Below are 27651 nucleotides of genomic sequence, written 5' to 3'. Positions count from 1 at the left end.
GAGTCTAAATACAAACCCACATGAAAGCAGGATTGTTCTGGTTGGGGAAGGGTGGGGGAGGGGCTGGGCGAGGTTAGGAAAAAAAAGCTTATTCATAAGATTAGAAAAAAATTTTAAATCATCATGGGAGAAAATCTTTGAATTTATATTTTTATCATAGGCTAAAGAAAACATTGATTGTAAAGTTCCCCAAACTGACACATTAGTAATTTATAAAGTGAAGAGCCTTTGGATTTTAAGGGCGTTTTTACTAAAGACATGAGAACAGGGACTCTGACTTTTAGTCTCACGGAAATGAGCCTTGGATGCAAATGTTCAGGTTTCTGGACTATGCTCTGCAGGCTTGGGGCAATGAGTCCCCAAGCCCCACCAGGTGGCGCCCGTGTTCGGCATTTCCATAACGTTTAGTTCTCTCCTCAAGGGTCAGACAGCCTGCCTCGAGTTTTGTAGGTTTAGATAATCCGACTGGCCGTTACGCTCAAGAAAACAACACTTGTGTTCTTCTGTTTTAACCTCCTTCCCTTTCACTTTCGTTCCAACTATCCAAATCCGCTTACCCTTGGTGTTGCCGAGGCATCTTAACTTTTCAGAAAAGTAAAGGGAAAACCCCCACCCATTCCAAGGAAGAAGACAGGAAGAGCCTTCTTTCCAGGGGGTCTGGTGCAGCAGGACGAAGGCTGGGAATTTGGAGACATTTAGTTCAGGCTTTGCCAACCACAGATCTCCTCTGGCCTCACTTTCCTCATCCTTAAAATTTGGCTCTGAGCCCTACCATCCGTGGCATCCCATTGCAGGGGAGTCAGACATACCTCAGCTTAAATTCCGGATCCTACTTAAATCTAGATAAAAGAGGGATGTCATCTAGTATGGTTACCGAGGTTAAATGAAAAGATTCGTGGCGCCGGTGGTGTCACAAAATGGGTTTATTATTATTGGTTTCCTTTGTTAACTCATTACCCTCCGGAGGGACGCCCCTCAGTGGAGAAGTCTGAGAAATTACCCATGTCTTTCGTCCTTAGTTTATTCATATTCAAGGGAGGTTTTAGAACTCTAGGCTGCAACTTGCTAAGAGATAGCTAGCTGACCGTGAGGTGCCGGCTGCCACTTCTGAGGCAGAAATCGGGGGCTGCTATTTCACAAACCCTCCGTCAGGGCCCTTCTACCTCCCCAGCCGCGGCCCTCAGGCCTCAGCCAGCGACCAGACAACCTCAGGCGGCGGGTTCCCAGCCTCCCGCCTCCCACCTTCCGGGGCCAGCGAGAGCTTCCGAGACACGCGCCGCTCAGTGGGGAGTGGCCGCGGCCCCGCCCCTGTGCGTGGCCACATTGTTGCGCCGAGGCGTTTCAAGGGGCGTGCCGCGGTTGCTAGGCGACCACACCACTCCCCTTCCCGCCCCTGCTGCTCCTCTGGCAGCTGTCGACCCCAGCCAGTCCCGAGCGGACGCGCTGGGAGCTGCACTGTGTGGAAGAGAGTTACCGAGGAAACGTCGCGGCCCGGGAGGCAGCCGCCCCAGCTCAGGTGGACGCTGCTCGCCTGACCGTCCAAACGCCGCCCCTCCCTCCGGGGGGTCCGGAGCTAACGGATGGGAGGCACAGCTCGCGGGTCCGGGCGGAAAGATGCGGGGCCGCCAGGAGACGGACTGCCGACCCAGCCGCGGAGGTAACGGCGCCGGGGGATAACGCGCTGGGGCTCCCGAAGGAGCCGCTGCAGCTGGCAGGCGAGGCCGGGGGGCGTGGATGGACTGGGCTGGAGGTTGAGCGAGCCCCCAAGCAGTAAGGACGAGGGAAGGGGTCTGACTCCCTCTCCGGGACTGGCCCACCCTCTTCCTCTCCATCAGCTCCCCTGCCCCCAGCCCAGCGCGGGAGTGGGCTAGAAAGGAGTTAGGGAAAGAAGAATTCCCACCCTGGGGATTATTTCTGAAGTCCTACATCGCGGGTATATGGTAGGAACTCTGAGAAGCTGGGATTTTTTTGGTGGGGCTTTTTAGCAAGCTGGGGGAGACAGGGAGCAATACCTTTTCAAATAAGCCCTGTTGCTCAGAGCAGATAACCAAGGGCTTTGCCGTGAGGGGTGTAGGTGAGGGGCTCTGCCGAGTAGGACTTTTTGTGGATCGTGTTTTGAGAGATTCTCCACCTTTCATAGGATTTTACACCTTAATGGAGAGTAGGGACCACCTGCCCACTTCATTTGTATGGAGACTACCTTTGGGTAATTTCCTTTGGCTATTTCTAGGAAATCTTGTAGGTCCTCAGTCTGTCTTTTTCTTTGTAAATGTGGACGTCTGTCCCATTTTGTTTGTTTTATTCGTGCTGTTGGCAAAGAATCAGTCACATCCAGAATTTTTGGTTCTTGTCAATGAAGCAGTTCCCGTTAAAGGTATAATTTTATCAGAATGTAAGCATGTTTTTTAAAAAGAGAACATTCCAAAAATAATTTTGTAGTGGGTTTTCTGTTTGGTTTTTGTTTTTCGGTTTTTTTTCTCTTTGTATTCCTATAACACATCGATTAAGAAAGCTCTAGAATTTTACAAAACAGTTTTCATAAGCCACTAAAATATTCCAGCATAGTTTTAAAGATTAAAAAAAATTCTTCCCTTGCAGCTGGCTCATTATCATTGTATTCATAGTATATCATGTAAAAATGATACAATGAAATGCTGATGTGTGTTACTGGGAAATCCATGTTCTTGGTGGCAGATGAAATACATTATTCAGCGCCATCCTGTGGATTAAATAAATCCTCTCCGTCTTTTGTGTTCCCTTACAGCGGTGGAGGGAGGCACAGTGTTAAAGAGCAGAGAAATTATCATTTGGCATTTAGCTTCCACCATCCACCCGAAAATTAAGTGGGTAAAGATGTGAAATCCAGTACGTTTTGTAATTTAGAGAATCCCCATAGTATTTGCTGTAGAATTCACTGTATTTTTCTACAAGTTAGATAGATGTTAAGTAGGAAAGTAAATAAATAAATAAAGAGAAAGCCCTAAGAAGGCCTTTTATTTCTTGCTTGTGAGACCCAGAAGTGCGTAGACTGGAACTATTCTTCCCTTTACAACATGTGGCCAACGGCTCAGAGAGGAAGGTAGAGTAGCCAGTGGTAGAGCTGAGATTAGAATCCAAGTCTCCGACTTGAAAATACAGTTCTCTGTCTTGTTTGTTTGTTCTGGTTAGCTTTTAGGCTTCAGATTTCAACTAGCCTTCGTTTTCAAGTAGTAAGTTAAATGAGATTCTTTTGATGGTCCCTATTGTTAACAACATTCAGAAAGTATGACTTATTTTAACAATTTCAAACTATAAACCTAGAAATGCTGTCCTTTCTTTAAAAATAAAAAAAGGAGGAAAAGTTGGGTTTCCTCCCTTCCTCTGCCAAATACCCCTGTGGTGTGTATTCAGTGCCAAAATGCAGTGTGCACATTTGTTTGTATTAATTATTCTTTGTAGCAGATATGAAGCAGTTAAAGGGTGTTTTGGAAATACAAATTTATATACTTCAGTTACTGACAGATTTTATCTGTAATCCTTTCAACTAGATTGGATGATTTTGTCAATGATACCGTCATGATAATAGATGAAACCAAAGGCTCACCCTGTTCAAATGCACTCTGCAATCCTTCTGAACCACCTCTACCCAGAAGACTAAATGTAAGTAAATGAAGTAATTCTTTGAGCTCTAATGGGCCTGGAAAGGAGGAAGTGCTACTTTAAATGGTCAAGGTACAGTTACATGTCACTGGTAACCCAGGCTCTTTTTTATTCACTTTTGGTTTCTCTTGACTTTGAAATAACTATTTCTGTGGTCCAAGTTCAGCTTTTCAGAATGATTTTGATTTGGAGCCCACCTCTTCCTTTCAATCACTGGGGTAAATAGGGAAAAAAACGACATGCTACTTTTATCTAGATAGTGTTTATTTGTTTGTTTTTTTGCGGTACGCGGGCCTCTCACCGTTGTGGCCTCTCCCGTTGCGGAGTACAGGCTCCAGACGCACAGGCTCAGGGGCCATGGCTGACGGGCCCAGCCACTCCGCGGCATGTGGGATCTTCCCGGACCGGGACACGAACCAGTGTCCCCTGCATCGGCAGGCGGACTCTCAACCACTGCACCACCAGGGAAGCCCTAGATAGTGGTTATTTTTTTTTTTGATAGAATGGTATGTACAGTATATTATGATGGCTCATTTTAACAAGAACAAGAAACAGAAAATACCTCTGAACTTACAGATCTGCAGATTTTTCCTGCACGGTAGAAATGCAGTCCTAGCTTATTAGTATGCTTGAGAACCATTTTATAGATCATAAATGAAACTTGAGCAATACATTTTGGTTTCGATGCATTTAATCATTTTGGAGCTTGCAGACATTTAGCTTTTGACACCGTTTTATGTTTAAGAGAATAAATTAATTCCCATTCCCTCGGCACTCACAGAGTGGTAGGGAGAGCAGGGTTTTGGACAAGTTCCATGACAGGGAGAATCTATCCTGTGACTTTAAAATTTGCTGCATATATCATCAACGAACAAACTGAATAATTGAGTAGACTAATTTATCAATAATTCTCCTTCATATTTCTGTTTAAGACCTAAAATTATTTCTATGTAAAACACTGCTTGCATTTTTCATAGTCCTTCCCAACGGTTTGTCAGCTTTTGCCATTAAAAATCAACCCCTTCACTACTTTCAAGGCTAATAATATTACAAAATACGGGCTACATATATTTGGAAGGCTGGTCACCCTATTTTTAATCTCCTTGCTAAAGTGCAGTAAGTTTCCATTCTCCACAAGCTTATTGTTTTTAATATGTAAAAACCTCTAAGAGCTCCAGAACCACCTATATACTCGTGTGTTGACTATCAGATTTCGTGGTTACTTGCTGACAATTAGCACATCTCTCTGGGAAACTTTTACAGTCCGTCATCATGTGACTTAAAGTCCATTTTAACTTTACTTCAGAGTTGGCCAGTGCTAATCACCATATAGTAGGGCAATTAAATTGTACGTTTCAGGATCAAAATGAATTTTTTTACTGTGTGGTATTCAGAGTAACACAGCTTGCAAAACACAAGATTTTAGATTCTAAAACAATGCTGTCTTTGCAAATTTTGCTGAAAAAAAGTGCTTTTGACCTCTTAGTAACACTTATAGTTCATTATGCCATGACTCCATTGCCAGACGCTATTGCTCATTTCACAAAGTGCTTTGGCTTCATTGTTTATCCAAGATGCCCTTAGATTCTTGTTGTAAACTATAAATCATCTGCTCATAGGCTTTTATTGGGTTAGCTTTGTGTTGCAGAGATTTAGGGTCGAGAACGAGGGAGGGGGTGGTGTTTTATATCTGGACGAGAAGGATATTCCTTTTCTGAATTTCTCAACAAGATCTTTAAGACTTGATTAACGCAGTTGAAGATTCTATTTGAAATGTCAAGAGTGCTCCAAATTGATCAGCTCGGTGCTTTGTGACCACCTAGAGGGGTGGGATAGGGAGGATGGGAGACGCAAGAGGGAGGAGATATGGGGACATATGTATATGTATGGCTGATTCGCTTTGTTATAAAGCAGAAACTAACACGCCATTGTAAAGCAATTGTACTCCAATACAGGGGTGTTAAAAAAAAAAAAAGAGCGCTCCAAATTAACAATGTACATGAAGCATTCTTAAATAAAACATGATTAATCTGGCATTATTTGTCTCTCTGGATATAATTACATAGTTAAAATATTTGAAGTCGATAGCAGACATTGGTCAGTTATTGTGATTATAACCCTAGACTAGAAATATATAGTGTTTTGTAACTACTTTAACATGTGTGAAAATTCTAGATTCTCCTAGAACAACGGAAGGAAGATTTTATTTATAGCACAGCAGACTTGATACATAATTGATTCAGACCAGTATTTGAGTTATTACAGGAAAGGAAAGAAAGCTAAGGCGAGAACCCCTCCCTGTGTGGAAAAATTTCTTTCTGGAATTCTTCAGATTCATTGGAGGTTCAAACCTTGACAGTCCACAGGGGACTAGACCTGAAGTGTCTTGTTCTGTTCTGGAAGCCACACTTGCAGAGAGATATACCGTGCAGCCCATAACGTGTTGAGAACGTGAATAGGATATAGTAAGGCAGCCTGACCCAGGCTGTGTGAGGTGGAGGATGTGATGGGGATGATGAGCCTCAAGAAAAAATGGTGAAGGCAGGACAGCCCCTTTTAGGTATCTGAAGGGCTTTAACATGGAAATTTGGACACTCCTGTGTAGTTCCGGAGGGCAAAATAAGACTTAATTTGCAGAGAGAGAGATTTAGGCTCACTTTAAGGAAAAACCATGAGTCAGGAAATCCAAATGACATCCTTAATCTTACTGTAACAGTTCTGTGGAAGTTAAATTTCTGTTCTTATTAACATTCTGTACCTGAGACCCTCTCTTTACCACAAACAGAAATGAATACCTCCAGAGCCAGCACAGCCTTACATGTAGGTAGAGTAGGTGAAATGCCCAGGGGTGGACCCTGGACCACAAATACCTTTCCTACCAGCTTGTCATTGATGACCGTGGGTCCTAGAGAGTCATTCCCTTGGGTTAAAGCATTGATCTTTTTAAAGGTCAAATATGTCTGGAGATATTAAATTAAATTGCCATTAAATTGCATGGCAAGTTGAAAGGAGATTTTATGTGGGGGAGAAAGTGGGTGAGGTGTTTCCATGCATCCTAAGGGAAGGCTGATTGTGCAGGCCTTCACGGAGCAGAAGGCATAGTTAATGCCAGATGTCTGGTGGAGGGAGTCTGGAACTGCAGAGGAAGGCACCACAGAGAGAAAAGATAAGCTGAAAGGGGAAAGGGAGGGTGTATTGGAGTTTAAACAATATATTGAGAATTTTGCCTAATTGTTACCAGTGTTTTTAACATGTTTTATAGTTTCTGAGGGTCTTTCACATATATTATTAATTATAATTTGATTCACACAACATCCTGCAAGGAGGTATTATTATCCACATTTTAAAGATAAAGAAATTGAGGCTAAGAAACTGGGCTAAAGGTTAAGCCTACCCTGGGACCTACAGTTTTTGAGCAGTGTAGCCAGGACCCCAACCTAGGCCTTCTGACTTCACATTTCTTCAGAATGTGTCCCCAAGATTTTAGCAGTAAATATTTAGATGCATTTAGGTTAGGTAGTAAAAATTTAAGGAAAACTGGTTTAGATGCATGCAAATATTTGGTTTTGTTATGTAAATCTACCTAAACCCAAATAATTATAATTCCCTACTTCAGCCAAACCTATCTCCTAATAGATTGTAGTGCCTTGAGGTAACCTGGTTTTTGGCACTTTTATAATTGTGAACAATTAGTGCTCATGTGAATGTTAGATGGATGGATGAGACCATTTTTTTCCATCCCTAAAAACAGGAATGGTTATTTGACTTAATTGCTGATAAACAAAATGTTGCATTATATTTACATCTTAGCAAGGTATTTAGGTTCTGTCTGCCAGCCTGTTTTATTTTCTTGACTAGTGATAGTTCTCTATTTTGGTATCAGAGATCTCTCCTGGTCCGTATCTTGCCTCTTTATTTAGAAACTCAATGCCAAAGTATGGCTACCGTTGTACTGGCTGCTTTGCTTATATGTAAGATGGTGCAGTGCCTCATTTTTGTAACTGTAGTACTATATAAACGCTTAAATTGATTAAATGACCTAAAAGAAGCAGGCAGGAACTAATGTCGTGCTTTTATAACTAAATTAGGGGCTGTCTAAAGTATGCCAACACTTAATTTTATTGTCATCCCTTTTTTGTTTTTTATATTTACATCTTTTATATTTTTATTTATATAGGTGATGGGTCAGGTGTTGTTTGCTTAGGTTATATTAAAATTCTCTTTTTTAAATGGTTGGCCACTTTGGATCATTACCTTATAATTTGCGTTATATTTTAAGAGATCACAAATATAGCTCAGAGCTTCTCTGGAATTATCTACCCCTGATCATAGAGGCTCTCAATCATACAGATCGGGGGTAAAGTTCTTCAGGGTCTGTTAAGAAAAATAGTTGTTCTTTGAAGTATCCCAGACTTTTTTTTTAAACAACAGATTTAGCACTTTTTTTCTTCTTTCCTTCTAGCACATTCTTATATTTTTCTTAGTATTTTTTTTAGCGTTTGGCTTTTTCATTGTCTTTCCCTCCATCAAGTTTCAAAGAATCTTATTTCATTTCAGAGGTATTTAATAAGTAGAGTTTTCTTCTGTAGGTTATTGCTCCTTGCAGGAAAAGGTGATGCCAAATCAAGTAAAAAGAGTTGTATGCCTTTGTCACGTAGGCGTTTGCTGAGGGAGACTAGTGTATGTGTCTATGAGCAAGGGAAGGAGAGAGAAAGGAGATTCTTTGTCTTTAGGAGAGTTTTACAAGAAGCACCCTGGGGCCTTAGATTCTCACTGCTATTCATCAGATACATAAAGAATTGGCCTTGGTGATCTCAAGAGTTCTCTCTGGATTAGAAATTTTGTGATTCAATGAACAGAGATAGAAAGATGTGATCCTTTATTTGGGGACCCAGGAGTAGATGATGAGGCCTTGGTTGATTCCAGGCCAAGGTCAACATTCAGCCCTACTGGAGAATAGTACAGGCACTAGGAGAAGCTGGTACCAGGTTATGTTAATGTTCTGGACCAAGATTCAGAAGACCTGGGGATCACATCCTGCCTCTGTCCCTTTATCATTTACAGAACACTTTAATGTCTATTCATTTGCTCCTGGTACATGCCCTTAAGATTTGGGAAGATACTTGAAACAGTTTGTGAACAATATAGGACAGTATATATATAACAAGGGCCAGATTACGTGGTAGACTCGAAAAGCTGCACTTAAGATGTGAGTGGAGCCATAGTTAGTATGGGCTTGGAGTAGTTCGAAGTGGAAGAGGGAGGACTAGCATTGGGCTTTGAAAGAGCGTAGGATTTGAGTGGATGGGGTGAAAAGCTTCTCGGTAGGAAGACATACCAGTTAGAAGGAATCTAGCATGTTTCGGGTATGGTAAGATGACCGTCTTGTTTTGAACAAAGGGAGGCCTATGTAGTGGGGCTGGGGTGGCCACAGCAGTCAGGGAACCTAAGGATTAACATAACACGAGTTTCTAGAGACTCCTGCTTTTCTTATCTCACTTTTGGGCCTTTTAACTACACAACTGGCATGTTTTGTTGTTTTGTTCAGTCAGGGGGACGATTCTTTCATTCTTCCACCGTTTTTAGTGACTTTAACATAGATTCACTTCTCTTTGCCGTAGATCACCACTGAGCATTTAACAAGAGATCCTACTCAGTGCTTCCTGAATGGAGGTGAGATGAAGGTAGAACAACTATTTCAAGAATCTGGCAACAGGAGATCTGATACTTTTCAGTCAGATGGCATCAACGACTCTGAAAAATGCTCTCCTACAGTTTCTCAGGGTAAAAGTTCAGATCGTTTGAATACAGTAAAATCCAGCAGTTCATCCAAAGCATCCAAAGTGTTGCCTCTGACCCCAGAACAAGCACTGAAGCAGTATAAACACCACCTCACTGCTTATGAGAAGCTGGAAATCATCAATTATCCAGAAATTTACTTTGTGGGTCCAAATGCCAAAAAAAGACATGGAGTTATCGGTGGTCCCAATAATGGGGGTTATGATGATGCAGATGGGGCCTACATTTATGTGCCTCGAGACCATCTAGCTTATCGATATGAGGTGCTGAAAATTATTGGCAAGGGCAGTTTTGGGCAGGTAGCCCGGGTCTATGATCACAAACTTCGACAGTACGTGGCCCTGAAGATGGTACACAATGAAAAGCACTTCCATCGCCAAGCAGCCAAGGAGATCCGGATTTTGGAGCATCTTAAAAAGCCGGATAAAACCGGTAGCATGAACGTTATTCATATGCTGGAAAGTTTCACGTTCCGGAACCATGTTTGCATGGCCTTTGAGTTACTGAGCGTAGACCTTTATGAGCTCATGAAAAAAAACAAGTTCCAGGGTTTTAGTATCCAGTTGGTTCGCAAGTTTGCTCAATCCATCTTGCAATCCTTGGATGCTCTCCACAGAAACAAGATCATTCACTGTGACCTGAAGCCAGAAAACATTCTCCTGAAACACTATGGGCACAGTGCGACTAAGGTCATTGACTTTGGGTCCAGCTGTTTTGAGTACCGGAAGCTTTACACCTATATCCAGTCTCGGTTCTACAGAGCTCCAGAGATCATCTTAGGAAGCCGCTACAGCACGTCCATTGACATGTGGAGTTTTGGCTGCATCCTTGCAGAACTTTTAACAGGACATCCTCTCTTCCCTGGAGAGGATGAAGGAGACCAGCTGGCCTGTATGATGGAGCTTCTAGGGATGCCACCACCAAAACTCCTGGAGCAATCCAAACGTGCCAAGTACTTTATTAACTCCAGGGGCCTACCTCGCTACTGTTTTGCGACCAGTCAGGCAGATGGGAGGGTTGTGTTTGTGGGAGGTCGTTCACGGAGGGGTAAGAAGCGGGGTGCCCCAGGCAGCAAAGACTGGCGGACAGCACTGAAGGGGTGTGATGATTACCTCTTCATAGACTTTTTGAAAAGGTGTCTTACCTGGGACCCCTCTGCCCGCCTGACCGCAGCTCAAGCACTAAGACACCCTTGGATTAGCAAGTCTGTGCCCAGACCTCTCACCATTGAAAAGGTGTCAGGCAAAAGGGTAGTAAACCCTGCAAATGCTTTCCAGGGCCTGGGTTGCAAGCTGCCTCCAATTGTACGAATAGCCAATAAGCTTAAAGCTAACTTAACGTCAGAAACCAGTGGTGGTATACCTCTGTGCACTGTATTGCCAAAACTGATTAACTAATGGACAGCTGGTGTGCTCAGAGATGATATGTAGGTATTTTTAATTATCTTGCAAACCTGAAAATGGAAAAAAAGAAACAACACCAAGCCCATTCATGGATATGTTTTTGGTAGACTAGATATCTTTTTTTAACAAGGCAAAGCATTTTTATATGACTGTAAAAGAACTCTTGAAGGGCTAATTACCTAACCAGCTTGTATTGGCCATCCTGGGATACACAGTAAAAGACTTTTTATAAGTCAGTGCATCTTTTGTTATTATTGTCAGGTGTTCACCAACCTGTGTATTATTCTGTGGGTTTAAATCCTTTTCTCTCAAGGTAGACGATATACCAGAAAGTATATCCTGAACATTCACTTCTAGTCTCCCTCGGCATCTGTTCCAGAGGCTTAATTTGGGACATGGCTGTAGTTATAGATGAGACTGAAAACTAGATCTGCCGCGCACTCCAGACCCCACATGTGTATAGAACGCCTTAAAGAAGCTCACATGTAGAGGAAGAGAATTACATTAAAACCACTTTTTTAAACAACAGAGCAAAATTCTCAAAAAGAAAGAAGTTCAGACTTGAGGTGAAAATCAATAAGCAAATCTCCTGACATGATAATATTTACTGGGTGCTTATTAAATGTCAGGTTATTCGATCTTGACAGCAATCTTACAAGTGTTAGAAATCAGGGCTCAGAGAAGCCTGGTAATGGGCTCAAATACACCTTTGCTCCAACACCCTGGGGAGCTGGCTTTTGAGCCCAGATGGCTCAGTCTTCAAAGTCCAGGTTCAACCCACATGTAACACTCCCTCTGCTGGTGGCTGTGTGTGCGGGTCGGGTGGGGGGGTTCACACCGATTCTTCCTGCTGACACAACCTAATCTGGCCCACCTACTCTTCAGAAAGGTGTGAGGGGACTGAAGCCTCCAGAACAAACAGGCTGCCCCAGGGCCCTTCCGGGGCCGGATATGCTGCCCAATCCGTAAAAGAGCCCAGAATCACCACAGCAGAGGCAGTGCTCAAAGCGCCTTGTGCATTTTTAACGTTCATTTCCTCGACATCCTTTCACTGGCTAAAACTTAAGTCTTTAAAACTCAGTATTTGCTAGATCAACCCTCCACTTCGCTCTTTCCACATCATGTCCCTAAAACAATTCCCCCATCAGCCTTGTCCCATCCTACCACCAAAGAGCAGGAAACAGACCCACCGCCCGGCCCCCAGCCCACACCATGCCTTCCATACCAGCAGGAGAACATGCGGCTGCCCAGGAGAGTGCTGGTGAGTAAAGGGAGGTCAGCCTTTTTGACGCGGTACTTCAAAGCACGCAAGAAGCATCTCTGCAACAGTTCGTCCATTTGCTCTGCAAGGAGAAGACAAGAACCACATCCTTCCTGAAGGCCGCAGAAGGCCCGCGCAGCACAAGATAACTCCCCGCACGGTGACATCCGTACCTCACCCCTCAGCTCTGAAGGAGCCCATTCCCAGGCACCAAAGCTCCCAGACTCTCTAGAACACTGAGCCTTCACCGAGGTCTGACCCCTCAGAAGGGGTCAGGCCACAAAGTCCCACCCAGCCAGGCGCAGATGCTTCTCTGATAGAGAAGTCAGAGCCAGAAGAAAACTAAGAGGGCCGTGTAGCTGGGAACAGTCCAAATAGCAGAGTCAACGGGTATCCAGGGAAACGCGACATATGCGCAAGACTCCCAGGTAAGATGGCAAAGGGCTGTGGCACCACCCTCACCAAAACTAAGGCCTTTCCCCGCCCCTCCCGGAGCCCTGGCGCCGCTCTGGTCGGAAGCAGAGCAGAGCGCTTCAGTCCCTACACTGAGAGGCGAGCGCCCTGCTCCTGCCAGAGCTGTACCTTGAAGGGTCTTGCTGTCCGTGGGGCCTGGGCTCAGGCCCCCGACACTGGGGTCTTCCGTAGCTTCCGACGGGGACTTCTCCCCACACCTCTGCTGAACCTCCCCCTCCTCCTCCTCCTCTCCTTCCAGGGTCAGGCACCTCATGTCTCCCTGCAAGGTGGTGTCTGCCTGGACAGACCCCTTCTCTTCACTGAGATCTGGCGGATCCAGGGCCAGTGGAGCAATGGATGGTGGAGAGGACTTGTCTCCAGATCGCCTGCAAAAACCTCATGTCAGAAACACTGAGCAGCAGCCACAACACTCTCCAGCCCCGGTCAGGGGGTCAGCAGGGGTCCAGAGAGAGTAAGACCCACAGGCAGGGGTGTCCAGGAGAGGCCAGAGAACCTGGGTGTGCCTCTCAACTCTGTTTCCAATTCTGGGCCCAGAGAAGTCCCATGCCTCAGTTTCCTCATCTTTGAAATGGGGAGAGTAATTCTTGCCTCCTCCTTAACTCAAACAGAAATTCAGGGACAGAGAAAAATTAAAGACAACATAGTTAAAGTGGAGCTCCCCTTCCAAAATATTCCCTTCATATAAATTAAAAATAAAACCATTTTGAATTAAATAACCAAATGAAGATTGCAAACGCATCTGTAGTGCCAGTTTGGTGAAATACAAACCCAAGGTTGAGCGTATGGAACAAATTACAAACACGTGGACTGCTCAAGACTGCTCAAGACTGCTTCTGTGTTAAATCAGAATGCAATCTAAAATAGATAAATGACAAGGACCAACTGTATAGCACAGGGAACTATATTCAATACCTTGTAATAACCTTTAATGGAAAAGAATCTGAGAAAGAACATATATGTATATATCTATATCTAGAATCACTAGATATAGTAATGGTCACTAGAATCACTTGGCTGTTCACCTGAAACTAACACAACATTGTACATCAACTATACCTCAACTGAAAAAAAAGAATGCAATCTAACCTGCAGAGTAGAGATTACAATGGCTTTATGCCACTAAGCCTTATGAAGACAGGAAAAAAAGGGATGCCACATAGCAGAGCGGGAAAAACAAAAAGCTTTATGTTAACTAACATTATGCAAGTCCAACAAAGTTTTACTAACAGCCGCAGCAAGGCTTATTAAGTATGGCTACTAGTGAGGCCAGAGCGTATGTTTAGGCTATTCTGATCAGGTAAATACCATAAGTGTTTTCAAAGGGCGGGAGGAGGGGAGACTGAGGCAGCCACTGATAAAACAATTTAGACAACAGGACCTTAACTGCCCAGACTAACAGTCAGACAACAAGATGCTGGGAGTACGTGAGTAAGCAGCCCTCAAATGCCTGCTGAAACCCACACTGATGAGGCTGTACCTCCAGCAAAGCAGGGCTTGGCCAATACTTGTAAAATAAGTAACTCCAAGACTGACTAAAAACGTAAGGGTAAATCTATACCAACAGGCCACAACACTTGGCCAGAAGACCAGGTATACTGCTTTCGAGAAAAGCACTACTTACTATTTTGGTTAAGTGACAAGAAAATAACCAGAAAATAAACTCACATACAGCTCCAGGGAGCAACCGTCACAGTGAGAAAGTGCCAGTTCCGTAATGAGGAGGAGATCCGAAATGTGGAACTTGAACAACAGAAAAGTCATCAGGTTGTCACCCTGGTGCCTGAGGATGTACTCTGCTTTGATTTGGATTCAGATGTGAGAATTCCCGAGCACTCATCATGGGGTCAGAAAATGCCTAAATGTACACGGCAGAAAAGGCCAGATCGACCAGTGCCATAAAAATAAAGAACATCACTGTACTGAGAGGCAGAGAAGACCATCCCCAAGGCCTTCTTCCAGCCCTAGGATTCTACAATTCACCTAGGAAATAAAGTTCTCTGTAATTTCTTTTCTAAACAGGCCAAAAAAAAAATCTTTTCTCCACATTTTGCAAGGAAATTAATGTCTAGGGTCAGCAACTTGACTAAGGACACAGCAGGGATCAAAACTCTCGCTTCTCAATCCAGGCCCTGTGCTCCCTCCACCCACCCAGCTCCCTATAAAACAGAAAAAGCATGGAACCCACCACAAGTGGTCCTGGTAGGTGTGGAGCACAGAGAAGCCCCTTCCCTTCAGACCTGAGGTCAGCATCTCGGCTGTGGACATGGCAGCAACTCCGATGGCAACGGGGGCTCTGAGAAGGAGGAGGTCAGAGACGAGGGTCAGGGAAAGTCTTCCAGGAGGGCACATGTCAGGACCAGGTTTCCACACGTGTGTTCAAAGCACCACGGTTGCAAATCTGATGCATCCACTTGTATCACAGAGCTAAAACTCGGTGCAGTCTCAATCTTATTCAAATTACCTACACATATGACTTTCAAAAATTCCTTGAACAAATATTCCTTTCTGTGTAGGTAACTCCTCTACTGATGTTATCATTGTTATATTCTTATTATGAACCAAACCCAGGCAGGACTCAGAAGGATATTTAAGGTTCCCTTTCTTTAATTTCAAAAATATAAATTATCTCCCCTATCTTAAAAAAGGCATAGCCATCCTATATGGAAATTCAGAAGGGAGGCCATTCATATGCCATAAATTAGGCTGAGGGATGCCAGAGGGAAGAGAGAAGAGAGATACAGTGGTACCAACGAAAGGTTCCTTCTGAGTTGGTTCTTTATAACAGGGCTTGCTGTGTATAACATCTATCTAAGAACGGATGTGTCCAAAATATCAGAAACAACCACATTTACAATAACTACAAAAAACTTCCAAAGCCCAAATGGGAAATCTCTGTCAGCCCACTGTTACTCAGCAATGCTCACACCTTGCCTGTAAGGATCAGTGTCCAGCTGGCTAACAGGAGGGGAATATACAAGCCTGGCAACGTTGCCTGGACCCAAGGGAGACGATTCAAGGGCAGATTTCCCAACACCTGAACTTCAGAAAAACGTTTGCTAATCCGGTGGCTCCACTTCCTGTGCCCATGGGTCAGTTCCTGCCACAGAATCTTTGAATTTGGCTTCTTTCCCAGTTCCTAAAAGACAGGTCTTTGTCTTCCACCCTTGGAATCGTCAATGGCTCAAGAACTTCGGTCTCGAACCTGTCTTGTAGTTTTAGTAAACTCCTTTGTACCCTCACCCCCTTCCACAAACCACCTAGGATTCATTCCCACATACATTCTAAATGCCAAACTGAGAGGCCAAATACACATTTATGTAGTTTTCTCCTATCTTGGATAGAATACTGGGGGGAAAAACAATAATTTCACCATTCTTTTCAACTTCAAGTTTTGCTACAGGTAAACAAGGAAGGAAACATTTCTAGGTGCTTGGTTCCCAAAGGTTCAAGGAAAATGGGAGAATATGAGCAACAAAAATAAGATCTTTAAACACTGACCCCTCCCATGCCTACCATGTTTCCCTCGCAAAGAACCAATGAGTAAAATAATAAGATGTCATTTTTCATTCAGGATGATACAAATGAAAATGACCCATCATATCCAGTGTCGGTGAGCATGTAAGGAAACAGGCTCCATATACCCTGTAGGTAGGAGGGAAAACTGACACAGCATTTTTATAGGGCAACAGAAAATATGCACGATCTTCAGCCAAACAGTTCTGCTTCCTAGTATCTACTTTAGAAAAATATTGGCACTAGTGTCCCTAGAGGCCTCAGGAAGATCTTGTTTGTGAGAGAGACGAAGTAGAGGCAACCACAATGTCCACTAGAAGAGGACTTTTCCCATCACCCCACAGTGGGTAAAAGGATTTAGCTTATCTGTGCTTGCTGACATGGAAAATGTCCCCACTACCTGAAGTGAAAAAGTAATAGGGATAAAGTTTGTTCATTTGTATTTTTAAACCTACACACCCCAAACCATACATTTTATATGCACGTGTATATATGCATTGAAGAAGGCTGACAAGGACATGCATCAGAATGATAATGGTTACTTCTAGGACAAAAGGATTATGGGGTGAGAGGGTTTTGATTTTTCAGAACTGTTCATACCATTACTTCCTAATTTATTTTAAAAAAGAGACACTGTGGTGATGGCTGAACAACCCTGTAAATATACTAAAAAGAACCACTGAATCGTACATTTGAAACAGGTGAATTTTATAGTATGAAAACTATATCTCAATAAATCTATTAAAAATAATTAAAAGATGAGGATGATGATGTGGATGTTCGACAAAAATAATGTTGAAGTCATGCAAGGCAGGAAAGACCAAGAAAATGTCACAGACAGGAGACTAAGAAGACATGACAACTAAATGCAATGTGGTACCCTGGACTGGATTCTTGAACACAAAAAAAGAAAAAAAAGACATCGTGGGAAAACTGGGGAAATATGCATAAAGTCTGTAATAGTGTCAAAAGGATTGTACCAATGTTAATTCCTTAGTGTTGATAACTGTACTGTGGTTATACAAGATGTTATCATGACAGGAAGCTGGGTAAGGAGTATTTCAGGACTCTGTACTATACTTGCAACTCTTCTGTAAATCTAAGAAAAAAACTTTTTAAAGGAGAAAAAAAACAAATAAATTTTAAAAAAGAAGAAGCAGCAACAGGAGCAAATACACTTGGCCCAGATGTATGGACACCCCACAGGCTCACTGCCATTCCCCACTCTCTGATTGCTCAGGAAGAATATGTTTTTTCTTTTAATCCTTTATCCATATGCTGTGAAGTTGTCATTCCCACCCCTCCCAAGTTTTCCCTAGGTTTTTTCCCCATAGGCACAGCTGACTGGCACAGTACCTGTTCCCCACCAAGGCAATGGCACAGAGGTCACCCTTCTGTACCTGAGGCAGACCAGCAGGGGGCACCACTAGCCCTGGCAGCATCAAATCTGTAGGAAACAAAAGCATGGCAACTAACTCCACAGTTTACTTCATCATTTATTCATTTGCTCAACAAACATACATTTGTTAAGCATCAACTACATTATTCATAATGAAAATAAAAAGTGGCAAACTGAGGATCAGACCTTTTCCTTCTGGGAGACTAGTGGTCAAACTGAAGCACCAAGCTGAGGGTCCAGTTCCATGATCTATCTTGTTCTGGTTTCCTAAATTCAGTTTATTAATCTAAAGTATAGCATATGGCAGTTCACAGAGCACTTTCATGTCACTTATCTTATTTAAGCCTTACAGCAGGGTCAGAGAGCTTATGGAAGCAGCCAAGTAAGAGATGCAACAGACATGAGGGAAAAATTCTATTTTTCAATCATATGAATGCACAAAATGGGTACATTTATTAAAGTAGTTGGCCTTTACTAAGTAGGTTTCAGCCACTATCCAGAATATAGGAAAATACTCTTACCTGCTCCCCCCACCAGTTTTTCAAGCACCAGGGGCCATGTTGTAAATGTTGCTAGAAGATCAGGATAAGACCACAGGGTGTACACTGTCCAAGAAGAGAGCCAGAAAACACTTACTGCCCAAAAGTCAACCCCCTGGGGAATGGCAAAGCCAAACACTAAGGCCACATTAATCAGGATGTAGAAAAGAAACTCAAGTCAAAGCTAGAGAGAAGGTTGTAAGGGGATGCCCAAAGAAGTTGCATTCTTTTTTTTTCTATTAGGTTACCCCAAGTTTGTGAAGCGGTTTATATGTTATATGCTATTTACATGAGAATCCTTGCTTCCTTTAGCCTTAGAGACCTGCATTCTTTACATATTTATACTGAGCTCTTTGCAGTAGTTTCTCTCAATCTATGATCTTGAGAAGTTATCACTTTTACTGGTCGGAAGACACATGAAGTGAGCTACAGCTCTAAGAGTCTGTTTAGTTGCCAAAGTTGGATATTTATCTGTAAGGCTAAAACTAGTGATGAAGTGAACATCTGCTCTTCCTGTCCAGTATCCCTTTTCCCCTCTCTGGGAACTGAGTGCCCCTTTTCCTGTGGGAAACACATTCCATATAGTTTACATCAGGCTGACTCCCTTCTCAAAGAGGCTGCAGTCTTGAAGAAGGCGGAGACTTAAGAAACTGGGTGTCACTTGAGACTTGGAGGCACCTATTGTTCCACCTGCACTGCAGCAGCCAAAAATGGCCACAGTGGATAAAAGTAGGGACAGAGCCCCAACGAGGATTCCTTTTATGTTCTCAGAAGCAAGTAATCGACAACCAGGGCACCAGCCTGTAAGAAATTCTGAAACTTTCCCATGTGTATTATTTTTATTCTCTCTGTTTCCACAGGGATTAGCAGTAAAACCCTTAGATCAAAAAGGGCTTGTATGTGTACAGCAGCAAAGCAGGGTGGGGGTAGGGGTGGCCTGGGGTAGGAGACTGCACTGCACTGCTGCAGCCAAGCTGGAAGAAAAGCCCCCAAATGACAAAGTAGGTGTCAGCAGCCATGGAAAAGAGAAAAGGACACTGCCTCTCTGAGATCTGTGACAAAGAAAGCAAGCAAAGTATCCTGAGAGCCAGACAAGAGCCTAAGAAAGAATCCCTGTGAGACATCTCAACCAAAGTCCACCACTAAGACAGCTGGGTATGGAGTTTAACTAACCCAGCTTCTTTCCCATCACAGTATCTCTTCAGTATCTTAAGAAAATTCCACTAGTGAAAGTTTTAAGAAGCATTTTTTACATGCCCTGAAACTCCACCCTTTTCACGACCTCGGCTCCAATCCCTACTTAACCCACTAGAAACCAGTGTTTCTGCACCTCAGAATTCCCTTGGCAACCACCCTCTTTTTGTGTTAACCCTTTTTTTCCCTCACTTCTATAGCAGTTTCTGATCTTGAAAGACCCAATTCTAGGGACACTAAATCCAAAAAGATTCTTAGGGAGATTTTGCATTTATTGGTTTTAAGGAAGACAGATTAATGGAAGAAACAGATGTTAGGCAAGGACCATAGTAATGGCCATCTCCATCCCATTGCCATACCTGTCGGATATAGATTTTTCTCTAGTTCAAATAGGATGGGGTTACCACCACTCACGTACACAGTCACTGCATCCCCTCTGTGAGCATACAACTTCACAAAGTTGAGTTCTTCCTTTCCAGGTACTAACTCAGAGATCTGATCCGTTCCAAGAGTGGGGAAAACAGCTGTCACATCGGCCCGAAGCTTTCTCCTGCAGAGAGCACACATACCTCGTATGTATGCTGCCTGGATGGATTTTAATAAATATTGAGGACTCAAGACTTACTATAAAATCACGAGGCCCAAGAAAAAGACTGGTTGATGATGCCTTATTCTCACTCTTCCAAAACATCCCATTCTCTTTCTCATCCAATGTCTCATCTATTTTCACATGTTCCTGGGGCATGTCTTTCCATTTTACAAAGAGAGGAAAAAACTGAGATCCGGTAAGCAACCCAAGTTAGCCTACCACTAGAAACTAAGCCCTGCCTTCCTGACTCCACACAGAGCTCCTGGACCCACTCCTTTCTCATCTATGCTTGCCAAATCTGTCAACTTATGATTAAACAGCTCTGCTAGGGCACCAAGAATGACAACTATACAACACTGCCTCCAAAATTCCCAAGGTGACACCTTCATTTGCAAAACTGAACAGATACAGTTCTTACCACATGTGCCTTATCCCCTCTCACCTCACCCTCCACCTTTCTTTCCTGCCAGTGGTAATCACTAGACACTTCTTCTCGTATACTTTGTAGTTCTCTGTGCCCCATCTAATCTCTCCCAAGGGACTCAAAGCTCTTGGTAGGGCAGGGACCCCGTTTTCCTTCATTTTGGCATCCTCCACGACACCTTAAACAGACTGCAGTCAATACGCGCTGATTGAATTATACGCTTTCTCGTAAACTCACTAAAATATCCAAAAGACAGCCTGGGAGATAAATCAGGCCTCCTCTCCATCTTCACTCTCAAAACACGTCTAACTCACCCTTGCCCGCCCCACGGGGTCCCTTCTCCGGCTGTACCCCTCGGCCTCCACCCCAAGTCGGATGACCCAGCCCAGAAAAGGCTGTGAGCCAGCCGAGCTTCAGAGACGTCTGGGTGCCCTGGTGGGCAGAGCAGGCTCTTCTTTCCCTCACCTGTCCGACCCCTTGATGGCCGTGTTAGACTTGACCCGAAGGGCCTTGGAAACATGTCGGCTGGAGTGGCCTGGGGAAGAGAAGCAGACCACAGCAGCCAGGGACTGTCAGGAAAGCGCGAGCACGGCGGCTTCCCAACCCGCAGTCCTGGGGGCAGCCATGCTTGGGCCCGGCTGGAAACCGGGGCCGCGCAGCTTCGCGGCCGGCCCTAGTGGCAAGGCTGGGAACTGAAGCATGGGGGGCGGGGCCGGAGAAGGCGGGGCGGATCCCTGCGCGGAGCGGTGCACCCTTTCGCCTCACCCCTTCGGCCCGGCTCTGCGCCTAGGCGAGTGGCTTGAGCGGGCGTGTCTGTAGTATCTCTGGGGCCAACAGCGATTCCGTTCATTTTTACTCCATCAGCGTTCTAGTGTGTTGAGTAGGAGCTCTGCCAGCTCTCATTCCATTCAGTTTAGTTCAGCTGCACAAAATTAATTGAGCTCGTGTTTTATTAAACTTGCAGGCCTCTTGAATGCTTTTCTTCAGGGCTTTTGTTTATTAAGATCTTTACATTTTATTGCACACTTGGGGCCTCAGCTAGAATTCTTTCCGAGATTTTCTCCTTCCTGTTTTTTAATTTACATGAGGTGATAATAACAATAACAGGGAATCCACTTTAGTCCGAGGTTTGACCTCCTGTTAAGAGGAAAAAACTATACAAATGATCTTCAAATCTGTTATTTAAAGCTTTTTTTTTTTTTTTTTTTTGCGGTATGCGGGCCTCTCACTGCTGTGGCCTCTCCCGTTTCGGACCACAGGCTCCGGACGTGCAGGCTCAGGGGCCATGACTCAGGCTCAGCGGCCCAGCCGCTCCGCGGCATGTGGGATCTTCCCGGACCAGGGCGCGAACCTGTGTCTTCTGCATCGGCAAGCAGACGCTCAACCACTGCGCCACCAGGGAAGCCCTAAAACATTTTTGGTTAAAAACCCCCACATTTTTGGACCTTTTCAGGTACCTTTTGCATTCAGGCATTATTTGGGGGGATTTTGTTTCCAAAGCAATTTTAAAAACTCAGAGCGCTTATAAAAAAATAATTTTGAGGCATAGTAAAATCAAATTATGGTTTGGCTTCTCCCTAGCAGTTTGATCTTGGGCCAATGGCTTATCCTTTCTGAAACTCTTACATTCTCTGTAAGATGTGGAGGTAATACCTACTTCACTGGGCTTCTGTGAGAAACCACTGAGATAACGCATGTGATATATTGCAGGGTGCTTTGAAATTTTCCCATAAATGGTAGATATTAGTCCAAAACAAACAAACAAAAAACAGTCTCAGGCAGGGGTGAGGGATTGGGTTTCCCTGAAAGGGACTGCTGTGTACCCTGGAGACAAGGATTTAATCACCTGGGGTCCTGGCCCCTACTAAACTTAATTTTGCTAATGAAAATTTCAGAGCAGAGTGTCCATCCACCAGGAAAAAAATATCCTAATTGCTTTAATTTGGTGATACAGTCACACAGAGGAGAAGTCCATCTGGGCTATAACAAAGATGAGGCCTTGCACAGTCTCTGTCCACCACCATCTCTGCCCTTAATCTGGGGTCAGCCACAGCTCCATCTCCTCCTGCACTTCTGACCCACCATGCCTTTATTCTGAACCACCCCAGCCATAAAGCCAACGTCAGAGGAGCCCAGAGGAGGAGAGTGCCACAGATCCTTGTCCGCTTGGGCCCCCACCCAGCCACACTCGGGGCGGGTGTGATGCCAGACTCTGTGCTGTTGACCAGGCCTATTGCAGTACAGCCATGGAAGCAGTCTCTGACCAAGGAGCCGAGGAAGGTTATTCAAGGGCATACTAGAAATTTCAAGCTGTGAAAACTATTGTACACACCATATGTCCTGGCTAAGAAGGCACAGATTAGCAGCCTAAAAACTAATTCATGGTTGACAAGTAGGAGCCAAGACCCAAGGGGATTCTGTACACAGCATCCTGCCTCCCTATTGGCAGAGCAAGATCTCCCTTTCCCCAGGAGGGTGCCATCCCAACTTCTCTGCCTGCATCAGGGACCTGTGTGCTCCCTGCCGGTGGCCCTGTTGCTAGGCAAGCTGGCTGAACCCTGAGTCCAGCAAGCCTAGATTCTTTAACTTTCCCTTTGTGGCTCCAGTACAGCCCCACAGGGCTACCAACCTGCTGCCCACTCTTGGGTAAGCTGCAAACACAGGCTCTCTTTGATTTATGATTTGTATAAAAGGAAAGGTAGAAGTTAGAGTCCAGAGGGTAGCGCCAAGAACTGTCATTCACAAGACTTCAGCCACAATCAAGGAACTGGCAACACATGCCTTGATGCATTTCGTATTAGCTATAATCAGTGACTCCTGTGTGCCTCCCATTTTTCTCCCCTTTGAGGAGTGTCTACAATGGTTATAGGTGGTTATAATATGCCTGTCCCAACACTGTATGTCGAATTTGTTTGGGGCAGAAAGCTTGTGTCTTTTGTCCACAGATCTTCAGATCAAGAACTGTACTCAAGCAGCTATACTCAAGGAAATACACCTGAGGCTCATTATCCACAGCTGGACCTGATTTAGATGATGAGATCCTTAATTTTGAACAGATAAAGGAGTGAAATTTGAGGGGACCTGGGGAAGAAGTTAATATGTTTTGCATTTCAGAGGCACATGTGTCATTGAAGGGCAGAGGGTAGATGTTGGTAGCCAGACTCCAAGAGGGCTCTCAGTGGTCTTCATGTGCTTATGTGGTCCCCTCCCACATGAGACCAGGGCTGACTTCTGTGACCATTAGCATATGGCCAAAGTGATATTGTGTGACTCCTTATGGCTAAGTCATTGCCATTTCTACCTTGGTCTCCTAGATTTCTTGCTCTGGGGGAAACCCCCCACCATCTTGAAAGGACACTCAGGAAGCCCTGTCAAAAGGTCCGTGTGGAGAGGAACCCATCTCCTAGCACCAACTTGCCAGCCATGTGATTGAGCCACCTTGGAAGCACAGCCTCCAGCCCTGGGCAAGTCGTCCCATCCCACATGCTTTCAAGCCTCCCAGCTGAGGCCCCAGCCACCAGGGATCAGAGACTAGCCATTCCACTATGCCCTGTCTCAAGTCCTGATCCACAGAAGTCACGAGGTGGTAAATAATTACTGTTTTAAGTTATTAAGCTTGGGGATGGTTTGTTATGATGCACTGGATAACTAATACAGGAACCCAAGCATTTCTCACTCCCAGTGCATCCTGAGATAGCCAGTTGGTCCATGTCACTGTGATTGAAGCCACAACTGTGTACAGTCCAGCTGTTCTCCCAGGAAATCATCCTCCACTGGCTCTTTTGCTTACGATGTGGAAATTGAAAACCTAAAAGCCTAAGATGTTGAACTCACAATATAAAAGGGGGACACAGGAGGCAAAGGTACGCGCATCGGATGCTTGCACTTGCAAAATAAAACCACAAGGCAAATTTGAAGAAGGCAGAGTTCCACTATGCCCAGCTCAGCACTGATATGTTGCCTGGTATTCAGGATAGGTGGGTGCCAGCCAAGACCAGAGCACCCAGTCTGAGAACAGCTGCATCCACTTCCCAGCCAGCCTGCCACACATGCCCTGGGAGTCCTGAGCTGCCCCCTGCTTCAGCAGGGTGAGGACTTTCTTTGTGAGTTTGATGCCCACCTGTCCTTGCTCTTTGCTTGGGACTGCTCAAACTAGATATTCAGCTGGGCTTTTGAAAATCCCCTTTCCTCTTCATTGCCTCCCCCAAACTCACACACCCAAAAGCTAATGAACCTGCGCGATCCCAGGTGAGGCCTGTAGGAACCCTCAGACACTGGCAATTGGGCAAAAACAAGAGTTGTATAGCTGTTCAGAAGTAAAATCTTTTACATCTCAGAAAGTTACAGTTATTTCCTTGCCTGGGATAGATCTGGAAGGGACTGATCTAAGGTTTCTGTTGCAGAAACCTGTCGTTGGAAACTCTCAGAACCTAATAGACTCTGGGAAAACACCACAGATGACCTGCATTCCCAGGGACCTTTGAGCTCGGAGCTGGATGTCTGTGGTGAGGAGGAAGGAAAAGCCAAGGGCATGGGGTGACTGAGGAGGAATGCAAGCCCTGCAGCCAGCTGTGGGCTTCTTATTGTGGCTGTAAGAGGGAAGACCAGGCAGGGCACAGGCAAAGTCTAGATGCAAAGCCCTGGGGCTGAGTCAAGATGCTTCCTTAACTTCAAAGTCAGGATTTCACATAGTACCAGACCCTTAGAGAAATGTTCCTTTGTAACCGATGCCTAATGAACTTCTGGATCCTGTGATCAAACCTAGAGCTAGAACTGCCCAGATCACACAGCAGAGGCTGTAGATGAAAGAGGCTCAGGGGACAAGTGCTGCAGGTATATTGCTGAATGTCACAGTTCCTCTGGTTTTGTGCTGTCCACAGCAAAGCCAAGCCCAGACAGGCTGGGTTTTGTCTATCATTTCATTTCTAGAGGACTTGAAGGCAAGAGAATTTCTAGAATCTGGGATTGGGCAACACTTCTGGAGTATGGGAAGGCTGGATGTTTAGGGGTGGATATCCAGAGAGGGGAAACTCTGGGGAAGAAGGGCAGGAACATGGGCTTCACGTCTGCAAGCGCTGATGTCTGCTTCCTTTGCTTTGGAAAGAAGCAGATGAACATCTTTGCTCGGGTCAGTGATGTCAGCCCAGCCTAGGGTTCAGGTCCAGCCTTCAGAGAGCCTGTAAATTAAGGGTGGGGACAGGATTTGACCCAAAAGTATCCGTTACAACTAGTCACAATGCCCCATTGCCCTGCTTATCTACCAACTCCACTGTCCCTCAGGCTACACAGGACTAATGACAGGGAAGAACACCGTGTGACAATGGAGGCAGAGACTGGAGGAATGCAGCCACCAGCCAAGGAATGTCAAGGGTTGCCAGCAGCCACCAGAAGCTAGGAGAGAGACATGGAACATAGCCTCCCTCAGAGCCTCCAGAAGGAACCAACCCTGCTGACACTTTGATTTTACACTTCTGGCCTCCTGAACTGTGAGAGAATAAATTTCTGTTGTTTTCAGCCACCCAATTTGTGGTAATTTGTTAACGGCAAACAAATACAAGAGAAACTAACACAAGCCCTGTGAAACTAATACAAGAGGAGTAAAAGCATAAGCTCACAAAAAGATCCGAACACAGGGGCTTCCCTGGTGGCGCAGTGGTTGAGAGACTGCCTGCTGATGCAGGGGACACGGGTTTTAGCCCTGGTCTGTGAAGATCCCACATGTCGTGGTACAACTGGTCCCGTGAGCCACAACTACTGAGCCTGTGCGTCTGGAGCCTGTGCTCCGCAACAAGACAGGGCGCGACAGTGAGAGGCCTGCGCACCGCGATGAAGAGTGGCCCCCGCCTGCTGCAACTTGAGAAAGCCCTTGCACAGATTCGAAGACCCAACACAGCCAAAAATAAATTAATTAATTTAAAAAAAAAAGCAAGCAAACAAACAAAAGTGAAGACTCCCCAGCATCAGGGTGACCAGCAAGTACTATTTTGAAGGGAGTAGTGGATATTAAGACAGATTTCCATCTTTCAGGGAGTGGTTTCTAAAATTCTGGTGACATTGACATCTTTGCTGAGAGCCTGCTATATGCCAGGCACTGTACTTGATGTGGGGAATATGAAGATTATCAATAAAACAAAGTTCCCGTCTCAGGGAGTGAGACAGACCCATGCACACATCATTATAATCGGGGCCAGTGGAAATACCCGGATTTTCCTCAAACCCACATATGTGCTTATTTGTTTAGAGGAGAGAGGGACTGAGCTGGTCAGGGAAAAGGGCAGAGAAGAACAGCTTTCAGACCTAAAATCCCTGCAGACAACTGAACCCACCCTCCACAGAAGGCAGTTTCGACATCATGTTTTCCTGAAGGTCTCTTGGGAGTCCTACCTTTGTCCCCCAACTGTCCCCACAAGGCACTTATCCAAGAATCTCTTCCAGGCACGTATGGTTGTCTCCATAAGAGAAATCCAGATAAAAACAATATTCTCCATCTTTGTACATTTCTGGTTAATTTTAACCATCCTAATGGACTAACTCCCTGGGAAAATGTTTGACTACAATATCCCTTAATGCAGCTTTTACTCTAATACAAAGAGGTACATGAAATTAGAGGGTTATGAACATTGAGACATATTGGTAGGGCCCTTAGAGTTGGGATTAAATTATCTCACATGAGAAGTACTTCACGAGTTGTTTTACAGAGCATAGGGGGCATTTTTGATGGAGAGGGCAACCTGCTTCCCTCATTCAGGTGACAGGTGAGATGCATTTCAAAGCCTGGTGTCCAGGCATTTGAGATTGGGAAGGTGAAGATTTCCAGTAGCCAGGTGACTCAATGTGGATTATCAGGATTTAAGTGACACCAGTAAAGCTAATCTCCAACGTCCAGCTAGTAAATATCAGCGAGTTTTGCTGCCCAACATCCATTCATCCCTTTTCTGGAATCTACTATAGCAATTTTTCTCTGGAGAATTGCTGTCTCCCTAACTCCTTGTCTAATGTACTTCAGATGACACTGCTTTATGCTCCAGGTGGCTCTAGCCTGACCAATCAGAGTACTGCATTTTCCTGGCCAGAGATTTGTTTCAAGGATGGACCCAATCAAAGCCCACAATATATAGCGAGACTTTGTGGAAACCACTGAGAGAGCTTTTCCACGGAGTTGATCCTGGAACCGCTGGTACGCATCTTGTTTGCACAGAAGAAGCCTGAGAATGAAGCCAGTGTGAGACAAGCAATGGGGAGAGAACAGAACATACACCATACCTGAATTAAGCCCTACTGCTTTTAAAAATTGTAAAAAAAAGAAAAAAGTTTATAATACATCTTCTTTAAGCAGTTTTAGTTGGGTTTTTTGATACTTGCAATAGAAAAAGTCCTGACCTGTACACTAGGTGATAGAGAATTGGTTTCCTTGGCC

At 44.6% G+C, this 27651-nt stretch overlaps 2 protein-coding genes across 2 annotated transcripts in view; one reads left to right on the top strand and one right to left on the bottom strand.

The window, feature by feature from the left end:
* Positions 1-1580: 1580 nt before the first annotated feature.
* LOC307049137 (dual specificity tyrosine-phosphorylation-regulated kinase 3-like) lies at positions 1581-11020 on the top strand (the record flags this gene model as incomplete). Its single annotated transcript, XM_079698527.1, has 3 exons — positions 1581-1657; positions 3528-3639; positions 9261-11020. The coding sequence occupies 3 exons, from the start codon at positions 1581-1583 to the stop codon at positions 10833-10835; spliced, it is 1764 nt and encodes a 587-aa protein (XP_079554653.1). The 3' UTR covers positions 10836-11020.
* LOC307049141 (eukaryotic translation initiation factor 2D-like) overlaps positions 10817-27651 on the bottom strand; it is a gene marked incomplete at its 5' end in the record, with an annotated part of 49113 nt that continues 32278 nt past the window's right edge. The window contains 7 exons of the mRNA XM_079698532.1: positions 10817-10891; positions 12067-12184; positions 12685-12941; positions 14762-14869; positions 17446-17536; positions 18010-18093; positions 19581-19771. Of these exons, the coding sequence (XP_079554658.1) occupies positions 10879-10891; positions 12067-12184; positions 12685-12941; positions 14762-14869; positions 17446-17536; positions 18010-18093; positions 19581-19771 (862 nt within the window). The 3' untranslated portion in view covers positions 10817-10878. The remainder of the gene's footprint in view (positions 10892-12066; positions 12185-12684; positions 12942-14761; positions 14870-17445; positions 17537-18009; positions 18094-19580; positions 19772-27651) is intronic.

The sequence above is a fragment of the Hyperoodon ampullatus genome (genome assembly GCF_949752795.1).
Source record: "Hyperoodon ampullatus genome assembly, chromosome: 2".
Lineage (NCBI taxonomy): Eukaryota > Metazoa > Chordata > Mammalia > Artiodactyla > Ziphiidae > Hyperoodon > Hyperoodon ampullatus.
The sequence above is the reverse complement of the archived record's forward strand: the minus strand, read 5'-3'. Positions and strand labels throughout refer to the sequence as shown.